The 12,658-nt window shown below is 43.8% G+C and overlaps 1 protein-coding gene across 1 annotated transcript; it reads right to left on the bottom strand.

Moving 5' to 3' along the window:
* Nucleotides 1-1,563: 1,563 nt before the first annotated feature.
* Nucleotides 1,564-11,282, bottom strand: LOC139241702 (probable G-protein coupled receptor 139). The gene is made up of 3 exons (XM_070870076.1): nucleotides 11,197-11,282; nucleotides 8,357-8,631; nucleotides 1,564-2,465 (listed from the first exon to the last, which is right to left on the bottom strand). Exons 1-3 carry the CDS (start codon nucleotides 11,280-11,282, stop codon nucleotides 1,564-1,566), a joined length of 1,263 nt encoding a protein of 420 aa, XP_070726177.1.
* Nucleotides 11,283-12,658: the final 1,376 nt, after the last annotated feature.

The following is a 12,658-nucleotide window of genomic DNA, read 5'->3' as shown; positions in this document are numbered from 1 at the left end:
TGAATACGCTGTTTTCCAATTACCACTATTACTACCCTAACGTTTTTGGACTTCACAATAACTTGCCTAAATTATGCTCCTCGATTTCGCTCCCAACGCATCATTTGTCGGCGTGGAAGTAAGCCCTCTTCATGCTTGACCAATCTTCAAGAATTGTTTGAGGATTTAACGACTAGAGTGGACAAGGCGGAACCAGTGGTTGTGGTGTCTTTCAAAAAACGTTGGACAAAGGCCCACACAAGAGATGGTTGTGCAACATTAATGCACATGGTATTGGTGGTAATATTTTGACGTGGTTAGAGATCCAGTTGGCACACAGGAAGCAGAGATTCGGGATGAACGGGTCCTTTTCATAAGGCAGGCAGTGACTAGTGGGGTGCAGATGGGCTCAGTGCTGGGACACCAGCAATTTACAATATACATCGATGATTTAGGTGAAGGAATTGTGTGTAATATCTCCCAGTTTGAAGATGATACCAAGCTGGGTGGCGGTTTGAGTTGTGAGGAATATGCTAAGAGGCTGCAGGGTGATTTGGACAGGTTAGGTGAGTGGGCAAATGCATGGCAGATGAGGTATAATGTGAATAATTGTGAATTTATCAATTTTGATGGTGAAAACGTGAAGACAGAATATTATCTGAATGGTCGCTGATTAGGAAAAGCGGAGGTGCAACGAGACCTGGGAGTCATGGTGCATCTGTTAGTGAAAGTTGGTAAGTGGTAAACAAGACAAATGGCATGTTCGCGTTCATAGCTAGGGGATTTCAGTATTGGAGCAGGCAGGTTTTACTGCAGTTGTACAGGGCCTTGGCGAGGCATTAGCTGGATTATCATGATCAGTTTTGGTGTCCTAATCTGAGGAAGGACGGTCTTGCTATTGAGAGAGTGCAGCGAAGTTTCACCAGACTGATTCCCGGGATGCATGGCTGGCATATGAGAAGAGAATGGATGCACCGGGCCTGTATTCACTGGAGTTTACATGAATGTGAGGGGACCTCTTCGAAACATATAAAATTCGGACGGGACTGGACATTTTAGATACAGAATGAATGCTCCCAATGTTGGGGAAGTCCAAAGCTACTGGTCACAGTCTTAGGATAATGCATAAGACATTTAGGACCGAGATAAGGTGAAACCTTTTCACTCAGAGAGTTGTGAACCTGTGGAATTTACTACCACAGAGAGTTGTTGAAGCCAATTCGTTAACGATAGTCAAAATATGTCCCTTACGGGTGGATCAATGGGTATGGAGAGAAAGCAGGAACGGGGTACTGAGGTGAACGATCAGTCTTGATCTATTGAATGGTGGTGCAGTCTCGAAAGGCCGACTGGCCTACTCCTGCACTTATTTTCTCTGATTCTATGTTTCTATATTTCGTGGCACTGCCTATGATGCTGATGGTGATTCACCCGGACTGCAGGCCCCTCACAGGGTGCCCGTTGTCATCAGTGTGTGAGTGAGAGTGTTATTATTCACGCGAATCACTGGCCACGCGGGGGAGAGCAGCTCGCTCACAATATCAGGACACAGGGAGTCTGATGCAGGAACGTTTCTGCATCCTCTCATCGTTTAATTAATTTCAGAATCAGTGTGAAGGGATATTTCCCTACATTCTTCAACTGCTGTCTGAACTTAGTCTGGGTCACGGCATAAATTGCCGTGTTTGTGCAGCAACTCAGCAGCTGCAGCATTATTCCAACGTCCATTACATAAATAGGAATATATACAGAATCATACCCCAAAAAGTACATCTGGGTCCAGATAGAATTCACCATAAGCACCGCCCACAACAGGATGAAATTGCCGGAGATAACAAACAGTAAAATGATGGAATTCCTGCGGCTCGCCATCTCTGGGTCACTGGGACACTCCCCACTGCTGGCACCCAGGAGTTGCCTGCGGGCTCTGCTGGCCAGTATAATATGCCTGGCGGTGACAGTATTGAGCAGCAGAATCAGAGCAAATGGGATACATGGGGTGAGAATATAATGAAGGAATGTGATTGCTCCCCAGACCGGTGAATTCAGAACATCGTCTGTTATATAGCAAAACCAGGGCATGTAGTCAAGAATATAGAAACGTGTCAACATAAAATACCAGAAAATGTTCTTGAACCCGCTCAGCAAAGTCACGGTTCCCAGAACCACAGCCGCCGTTCTCTCGGTGCAATATTTTGTTTTCAGCTTCTGGCAACAAATGGCCACAAAGCGATCAAAGGTGAAACTGACGGTGAACCAGACAGAACAATCTGTGGCTGCGTGAAGTAAGACGGCGTGAATATTACACACATGGAAGGACCGCACGAAATGGAACTCTTTCTGATAAAGAATCGGAATGTGTCTCAGTATCAGGTCGAGGATAATGACCAGGAGATCTGTCACTGCCATGGCCACCAGATAGCGAGTGACACATCTGGAGAGACCGCACTTTCCACGAGGCAGGATCACAATCGTCAGGATGTTAACTGTCAGGCAGGGAAATAAACAATAAATTAAACGTTAATTTGGGAGCAAGGAATAGACACCAAACTAAAATAATTAACAATCTTTGACAAGGTAATCACCAACTAAATTCATTTATCAGCATTAAATCAAACGAACCAACCCTCAGTCAATGAGCCACCAAATGCTTATGTAACATCATCAATATATGCAGCCCCTCGAAAGCGAGAAAGACTTGCTTCCACGCTAAAATGATTTATCAGGTGACTTGAGCTGTCCAACATGGTAATTACAGTCTCTGTCACAGGTGGGACAGAGAATGGTTGAAGAAAAGGGTGTGTGGGGAGTCTGGTATGCCGCACGCTCATTCCGCAGCCCTCGCTTGGTTTCTACATGTTCTCGGCGACGACTCGAGGTAATCAGCGCCCTTCCAGATGCACTTTCTCCACTTCAGGTGATATTTGGCTCGGAACTACCATTTGTCGGTGGGGATGTTGAGTTTTAATATGAAGGCTTTGAGGGTGTCCTTGAAACGAGCATTTGAAGTATTTCAACACAAATGGAAGAGATTAATTGTTGTAGCTTTTCACCTGTTGGTTTCCACTTGTGCAGAGAATATTAGACGAGAAAATATGACAGTTTGTTCACATTTTAAATAACTAAGTTACAATCAGCCGGGGTTGTTTATCCTGAAATACAACTATTTTTGATTGAAACTAGATATGAATTTCTCCCTCTTTATAGAAACATAGAAAATATAGAAAATAGTTGCAGGAGTAGGCCATTCGGCTCTTCGAGCCTGCACCGCCATTCATTGAGTTCATGGCTGAACATGCAACTTCAGTACCCCATTCCTGCTTTCTCGCCATACCCCTTGATCCCCCTGGTAGTAAATACTGTATCTAACTCCTTTTTGAATATATTTAGTGAATTGGCCTCAACAACTTTCTGGGTAGAGAATTCCACAGGTTCACCACTCTCCGGGTGAAGAAGCTTCTCCGCATCTCAGTCCTAAATGGCTTACCCCTTATCCTTAATCTGTGACCCCTGGTTCTGGACTTCAGCAACATTGGGAACATTCTTCCTGCATCTAACCTGTTTAAACCCGTCAGAATTTTAAACGTTTCTGTGAGATCCCATCTCATTCTTCTGACTCCAGTGAAAACAAGCCCAGTTGATCCAGTCTTTCTTGATATGTCAGTCCCGCCATCCCGGAAATCAGTCTGGTGAACCTTCGCTGCACTCCCTCAATAGCAAGAATGTCGTTCCTCAAGTTAGGAGACCAAAACTGTACACAATACTCCAGGTGTGGCCTCACCAAGTCCTGGACAACTGCAATACCTCCCTGCCCCTGTACTCAAATTTCCTCGCTATTAAGGCCAACATGCCATTTGCTTTCTTAACTGCTTGCTGTAACTGCATTACAACCTTCAATGACTGATGTACCATGACACCCAGGTCTCGTTGCACCTCCCCTTTTCCTAATCTGTCACCATTCAGATAATAGTCTGTCTCTCTGTTTTTACCACCAAAGTGGATAACCTCACATTTATCCACATTATACTTCATCTGCCATGCATTTGCCCACTCGCCTAACCTATCCAAGTTACTCTGCAGCCTCATAGCATCCTCCTCGCTCCTCACACTGGCACCCAACGTAGTGTCATCCGCAAATTTAGAGATTCTACATTTAATCCCCTCGTCCAAATCATTAATGTACAATGTAAACAGCTGGGGCCCCAGCACAGAACCTTGTAAGTACCCCACTAGTAACTGGCTGCCATTCTGAAAAGTAGCCATTTACTCCTACACTTTGCTTCCTGTCTGACAGCCAGTTCCCAATCCATGTCAGCACACTAACCCCAATCCCATGTGCTTTAACTTTGCACATTAATCTCTTGTGTGGGACCTTGTCGAAAGCCTTCTGAAAGTCCAAATATACCACATCAACTGGTTCTCCCTTGTCCACTCTACTTGTAACATACTCAATAAATTCCAGAAGATTTGTTAAAGCATGATTTCCCTTTCACAAATCCATGCTGACTTGGACCTATCATGCCACCTCTTTCCAAATGCGCTGCTATGATATAAATGTGCAATAAAACCGATAACTGTAATGATATTACACTTTTACCATTGAAGAAGCAAATTAAATATGGTTGCCGGTGTTGATGATGCACTTCAGTCCCTCCGGCAGCCACCTCTCGTGGAAGGCCGCGAACGTTCCGGTGGACAGCGCGTGCTCCATCTCCAGGGACACCCTGGCTTGAACGTATCCGCGGAAGAGAGGGAGGCAGCCGGGCTGAACGATCCTCTCGACCGCCCGCTGCCTGGACCAGCTGATGCTACGCTTGGCCATGCCCCGGAGCAGTCCAACGAGGAGGCCTTCTGACTTCCCGCTCCCCCTCCGCACGAGGGGCCCAAAAATCAGTAGTGTACAGCCGGAAGCAACAGATATATCCACTCTGTTTCTCGCTGAGAGACCGACTGAACTGTGAAAAATCGGCATGGGACCAAATTGCAAATTCAAAATAAAGATTGGAAGTAAATGAATGAAATCTGTCTGAACGAACATTTTGTTTTGAATGTTAATGACGATTATAATCCTGTTCCACCCATCAGAAGCACTGCTATTAATGCAGAACTTGAGTTGGTGACAAAGGAGACACTGACTGGAACTAAATGATCAGCGACTATTTACCCGCCTATTACAAAGCGTGGACAGAACAGAGCGAACAGAGTTTCGCTTCCTCTCCAACTCCAAGTGAGAACAAAAGACGTGAAATTGGCTGATAAAAGGAAGGAATAAAATAATAAAAAATGGACTGCCTCTTATATGATTTCTGAATTATTGCATCACAGAAAATAACGGTAAAACATTCACAATAAATAAATATTCATGGACCTCAGGACCTCTGAGATGATTCCAGTGATGCGATGATGCGACTTCCCAGAGAGGGCTCCCACCTCGCTCCAGGAGTTCACACCAACATCTGCCTAGATTACACTGCTCCCTCCCTCAGTCTAGATATTTAATGACCAGGTCCGCCTAAATTACACTACTCCCACCTCTGACGAGAAATTTCATTCGCCTAACTTCCAGTGCTCTCACGTCGGTCCAGGGATTTCATTCCGAGAGCCAAAAACATTACTCCGCTCCCGCCTCTGTGATTGGACCTGACTCTTTGAATGAACATATGATCTTGGCCACAACTCCCCTTCCGTGCCCAGTCCATTAACTCCCTTCTCGTTTAAAAGTCAGTCGATTTCCAGTGAATAAGATTCAATGAAGCTGCCTCCACAGCTTTCTGTCGAAGAGAATTCCAAAGATTCACGACCCCCTGAGAGAATAAATTGCTTCTTATTTGTGATAAAGATGGGCGATCCCTTATTCTGAACCTATGTCCCCTGGTTCTAGATTTCTCCCACCAGAGGAAACATCATCTCTGCGTCTACCCCATCAAGCCCCTATTGAATCTTACACATTTCAATAAGATCACCTCGTAGTTTTCTAAACTCCAATGTATACACGCCCAACCTGCTCAACATTTATTCTTATGATAACATATTCATCCCAGTAATCAACGTCGTGAACCTTCTCTGAACTGCCTCCAATGCAAGTAAACCCTTCTTTCACTAAAGTGACCAAAACGGTACACAATACTCCAGCTGTAGTCTTATCGACAACCTGTACAGTTGTAGCAGGACTTCTATATTCTGCCCCACTTGAAATAAAGCCAGTCATTCTGCTGCCTTTTCTAATTTCTCGCTGTACCTACATGCTAACCTTCTGTGTTTTATTTACAAGAACACACAGATCAATCTGGACCACAGCAATTTGGTATCTCTCCCCATTTAATGATACTTTGCTTATTTGTTTTTCATCACAAAGAAGATAGCGTCACATTTTCCACATTATACCCCAGCTGCCATTGTTGTGGCCCACCCACTTAGACTATCTTTATGCCTTTGCAGATTTTTTGCGTCCTCCTCACAACATGCTTTCACACTTATCTTTGTATTATTCAGTGCTTCGGTGCCGGTACACCTGGACAGTTCCATTGGGCGGGCCACATCTTCCGGATGCCTGACACAAGACTCGCAAGCAAGCGCTCTACTCGGAACTCCTACACAGTAAGCGAGGCCCAGGTGGGCAGAGGAAACTTTTGAATGAAACAATCAAAGCCTCCTTGATCAAATGCAACATCCCGACCGACAGCTGGAAGTCCCTGGCCCAAAACTGCCTGAAATGGAGGAAGTGCATCCAGGAGGGCACTGAGCACCTCGAGTCTCGTCGCCGAGAGCATGCAGAGATCAAGCGCAGGAGTAAGAAGGAGCATGCGGCAAAAGAGTCCCACCACGCTTTCCTTCAACCACTGTTTGTCCCACGTGTGACAGAGACTGTAATTCCCTTATTGCATGTTCAGTTACATAAGAACTCATTTTTAGAGTGGAAGCAAGCCTTCGTCCATTTAAAGTTTCTTTCTATGATGCTGACGTTGTATCATCAGCAAAGATTTAACATTTCACATAGATTTTAAAATTATGATGGGTTTTGATAGAGCGTGTATGTCAAAAATATTTCTAGTTGCACAATGGTGCATAACCAGAGGAGACAGGTTTAAGGTAATTGACAAAATAACCACAGGAGATGGGAAGGGTTTTCTTTATGCAGTGAGCTGTTGCGATCTGGAATGCGATTTTTGAGAAAACGGTGGAAGTAGATTCAATCGTTATTTTCGAAAGGGAATTGCTTTATTCGTGGAAGGGGATATATTTACATTTTTCTGGCTAAAGAGTTGGGCTTCTGAGGTAGTTCTAACCAATAGACGGCATGGACACGATGGACCGAGCGGCATCTTTCTTTGCTGTATTAATCTAACAGTCGATGAGCAAGAGACAGAGACAGTGAAATGTGGTGAGACACCGTGAAACTGACAGAGAGACAGGGAGAAAGTGAAAAATTCACAAAGTGCCAGAATGAATGAGAAAAACAGAATAGAGACAGTATGACTGGAGGACGTATAGAGGGAAGTAAATTAACATTTATTGGATAATTGGATAAATACGTGAAGGGGAAAAAATTGCTGGACTATGGGAATAGAGCAGGGGAATGGGACTAATTGGAGGGGGTGAGACCATGGTGGGATTTGAACACATGGATGAGAATAATAAAAATGAGGTATTACTTAATCGGGAGCCAATGTTGAAGAGCAGATTGTTGATGGGTGAACAGGACTTAGTGGAGGTAGGTTATGATCAGCAACTTGTTTAGGTGAGCTCTAACTTATAGTGGACTGTAACTGCGAGGTGGGCATTGCAATGGTCGATTCTTGTTTCACAAAGTCACTGGGTTATTGAGGCGAAGGAATGAGGTGACCAGTATTATGGAGATGATAATGGGCAGAACCAGTGATTCAGAGGAGAAGAGGTCAGAACTGAACTCAGGGAAAAAACAGAATGCCGAATTTGTGAACAATCTCGTTCAGCCTCAGACATTGGCCACAGAGGGGACTGAGTCAGTAGATATACAATGTGACGAAGACTTCCAAAGAATTAAGTGACATACTCAGTAATACAGTTAAATATAGAGTAGAGTTATAATTGTTGGATATAGAGACTTACCAGGAACACCAACAACAGGAAAGATTGTGGAATAAATTAAAATATCACTCGTACAATTAACAACGTATGCATATTTAACAGCTATATGAAGAGATTTCCCAGGAACAACAACTGCATCAAAGATGAGAAAGCAATTTACAAGTCTTGTAATACAGCGAAATTTGGTTGCAGAGTTAATAGTTGGATACAGAGACTACCAGGAACAACAATTGCAGCAAGGAGGGGAGAGTAAAATATAAGATCAGTAATACATTGAACCATGATTACTGGAATAATTAGATAGACTTACCAGTAAAACCAACACCAGCAAGGACGGGAAAGTAAATGTATTGAATAATACGAAATGCATAACGGATTCGCAATAACAATGATAATTCCTCATAATATGCAACAAGAAAGTTAAAATACAAGATGAAACTCCTGCCATTTGTTGTAACATTCCAATCCATTTTTTTCAGATTCTGATATATTGTTGTATCACTCCAATCTGCTGTTCTCAGATTCCGACTCGCTCTCTGTGGAGCAGTGTGATGATCGCTGTTAGTGCCAGAGGTGATGTATTCACTGTCACAATGGGGTAACACTTTAAAAAGTGCCTTATCAATATGAGCGAGAATGACTCCAGAGACACAATTCGGTAAATAGAGACTTATATTAATTACAGTCACTGAACAAATAGCTTCTGTAAACCCGTGGAGACTGATATTAATTACAGTCCCTGAACAAACATTTTCAATTAACAACTTTCAATCCAACACTTTATGTACCACAATAAAGTAGATATTTTTGATCACCTGGATGGGTAGGAGAGGAATGTTCCCAGATACTTTTCCCGAAATTGACCTGGATTTTAAACTGGTTTTTGCCTCTCCCGGGAGATCACATTGCTCCGGTTGGGTTGGAGTGTATAGTGTTTCAGTTTAAGGCGTATCACAGTTGTGTGGGGCAGTCTGCTTGTGCTTGCTGCTCTTTACTTTTCCCCATTGTTAATGGTTCAAAGGGTTACATGTAAGCTTCAGGGCTGCTGACCGATGGCCTGTGTCTTTGTCGACCGGCGTGGATATGATGGGCCGGAAATGGCCTCCTGTGTTGTAAATTTCTATGTTTCTATATAACTGGTCTGAAAGGGATTTATGAGTGTTGCTGAGGGTTAGGAATGATGGAAATAGCTCAGGCCAGAATCTTTAATCCTCCCTGGAAATGTCAGTGGTGACAGAGGATTGCAGGTTCGCAAATGGTACACGCTGTTCAAAAAAGGAGAGAGGGATAAAACCTGTAACTACAGGCCAGTCAGACTAACGTCTGTGGCGGGGAAACTTCTAGAGGCCATAATCCGGTACGAAATTATCTGTCACTTGGAAAAACATGGATTAATAAATGACAACCAGCACAAATTGTGACAATGTCGAAGTGTGTCAGAAAAACCTGATTGAGTTCTTTGATGTAATAACCTAAAGGTTTGATGAGCGTAGTGCAGCTGATGTTGTATATATCGACTTTCAAAAGGCATTTGATAAAATGTCACTTCATCGACTTGATAGGGAAACTGAACATCATGGAATTAAAGGGACAGTGGCTGTGTGGAGACAACATTGGCACCGGAACAAATAACTGAGAGTGGCGGTGAAAAGTTGGCGTTCAGACAGAAGGGAAGTATAGAGTGGTGAAACCCAGGGTTCTATATTAGTGCCAGTGCTCTTTCTGATAGAGATTAATAGCCAGGACTAAGTCTAAAGGCATAATTTCAAATTTGCAGATGTCACGAAACACTAATGTAGTTTGCTGTAGGGAGCATAGCAGACATCAGGAGCACAGCGATAGTCTGCTTAAATGGGAAGACACATGACAGGCAAAATTAAACATGTGTGAAGTGATACATTTTTGTGAAGGAACATGACAAGATGCAATTAAGTTAAACAATACATTTTTTAAATGGCGTGCGGGTGCAGAGACACCTGGGAGTCGATGTGCACAAATCTTTGAAGGTGGCAGGGCAAGTTAATAAAACTGTTTAAAACGGAGGAAGAATCTTTGACTTTATGAATCATCGGGTATGGCAGCAAAGTGATTGTGCTACTGTACTAATGATCCAGAGACCTGGAGTAAAGATCCAAGGACATGAGTTCAGATGCCACCACGGCAGCTGTGCAATTTAAGGTGAATTAAATAAATCTAGAATTAAAATATTGTGTCAGCAATGGTGACCGTGTGGATCTCGGATTGTCATTACCCATCTAGTTCAATAACCTGTTTTCGGGATTCGAAATCCCCCGTCCTTACCGAGTCTGGCAGCTATATGACCCCAGTCCCACAGCAATATGGTTAACTCTAAATCGCCCTCTACATGTATCGATGCACTCACCAGCAGAGTTAAGGTGGAATTTGGGATGGACAATAAATGCTGCCCACACCACCGATTCACACATAATGAAGGTACAATAAAAATCTGTTCAACATCGGTTAATCTCTGCATGTCGATTCGGCAGCACACATTAGGAAAGCCTTGGAAAATGTGTGGAAGAGATTTAATCATCATAGGTAGTACCTCGAAATCGGGGATTACTTGCTTCCACTCTAAAAGTGAGTTCTCAGGTGATTGAACAGGCTAATATGGGAATATCGGTCTCTGTACCAGGTGGGGTAGATAATGGTTGTGGGAAACGGTGGGTGGGACTGGTTTGCCGCACACTCTTTCCGCTCTCTGCGCTTGTTTGCTGCATGCTCTTGGCCATGAGACTCGAGGTGCTCAGCGACCTCCCGGATGCTCTTCCTCCATTAGTTCAGTCTTTGGCCAGGGACTTACAGCTGTCAGTGGGAATGTTGCTCTTTTTCAAGGAGACGTTGAGGATGTCCTTGTAACGTTTCATCTGCCCACGCGGGGCTCGTTTGCCGTGTAGGAGTTCCAAGTAGAGCGCTTGCTTTGCGAGTCTCGTTTCAGACATGCGGACAATGTGGCCCGCCCAGCGGATATGATCAAGTGTGCTCAGTGCTTCACTGTGCGGATGCTCGCCTGATCGAGGACTCTAACGTCTGACATCCCAATGGATCTGCAGGATCTTGAGGAGACATAAGTATTTTTCCAGTAATTTGTGGTACCTACTATATACGGTCCACGTTTGTGATCCGTACAGTAGGCAGGCTATGTCTACATTTTCGTAGACCATGAGCTTGGTGCCAGATTTTATGGTGTGATCTTCCAACACTCTCTTCATCATGCGACCGAAGGCTGCGCTGGTGCACTGGTACCCCCAGAGAGAGTTATAAGTAGACATAAGCAACTGTGATTTTTCCCGTTCGATCAGAGAATATTAACGAGAGATTTAATAGAGGTTTTCAAGAATATGAGGACTTTGGATGAAGTAACTGAAGAGAAACTCTGCCAGTGGTAGAAGAGTTGTTAACCAGAGGGAAGATTTTAACGAAAATTAACAGAGGGAAGAAGAGGAGAATTTTTCTTACACTGCGAGTTTGCATCATCTGGATTGTTCTCACTGAAAATGGGATGGAAGCATATTTAACAATAACTTTTAAAATTTTCAGATGACACAAAGATTAGTGGGAAAGCGGGTTGTGTGGAGGACACAGAGAGGCTGCAAAGAGATTTGGATAGATTAAGCGAATGGGCTAAATTTTGCCAGATGGAATACAATGTCGGAAAATGTGAGATCTTCCACCTTGGAAAAGAAAACAGTAAAAGAGAATATTATTTGAATGGGGAGAAATTACAACATGCTGCGGTGCAGAGGGACCTGGGGGTCCTTGTGCATGAATCTGAAAAAGTTAGTTTGCAGGTGCAGCAGGTCATCAGGAAGGCGAATGGAATGTTGGCCTTCATTACGAGAGGGATGGAATACAAAAGCAGGGAGGTCATGCTGCAACTGTACAGGGTATTGGCGAGGCCGCACCAGGAGTACTGCGTGCAGTTCTGGCCACCTTACTTTAGGTAGGATATACTAGCTTTGGAAGGGGTACAGAGACGATTCACAAGGCTGATCCCGGAGATGACGGGGTTACCTTATGATGATAGATTGAGTAGACGATGTTTTTACTCGTTGGAGTTCAGACGGATGAGAGGTAATATTATAGAAAAAATTAAAATACGGAAAGGGATAGATAAGATAGAGGCAGAGATGTTGTTTCCACTGGTCGGGGAGACTCGAACTAGGGGACACAGCCTCAAAATACAGGTGGGGGCAATTTAAACGGAGTTGAGAAGGAATTTATTCTCCCAGAGGGTTGTGAATCTGCCCAAGGAAGCAGTTGAGGCTAGCTCATTGAATGTATTCAAATCACAGATAGATAGATTTTTAACAATTCAGGGAATTAAGGTTTATGGGGAGCGGACGGGTTAGTGATGCTCAGTCCACGGTCAGATCAGCCATAATCTAGTTGAAAGGCAGAGCAGGCTCGAGGGGCAAAATGGCTTACTCCTGTTACTAATTCTTATGTTCTTATGTTCTTATGTAATTGGAATCAATACTGGAATTCCGGTATTTGAAAGGATCTGGGAACAGAACAAGGGTGTGGGGCTGATTGAATAGCTCGATCACAGAGCCTGGAGCAGCATGACGAATCGAATGGTCTCTTCTGT

This window comes from Pristiophorus japonicus, unplaced genomic scaffold (genome assembly GCF_044704955.1).
Source record: "Pristiophorus japonicus isolate sPriJap1 unplaced genomic scaffold, sPriJap1.hap1 HAP1_SCAFFOLD_113, whole genome shotgun sequence".
Taxonomy (NCBI): Eukaryota; Metazoa; Chordata; class Chondrichthyes; family Pristiophoridae; genus Pristiophorus; species Pristiophorus japonicus.
This window is presented reverse-complemented; position numbering and strand designations above follow the sequence as displayed.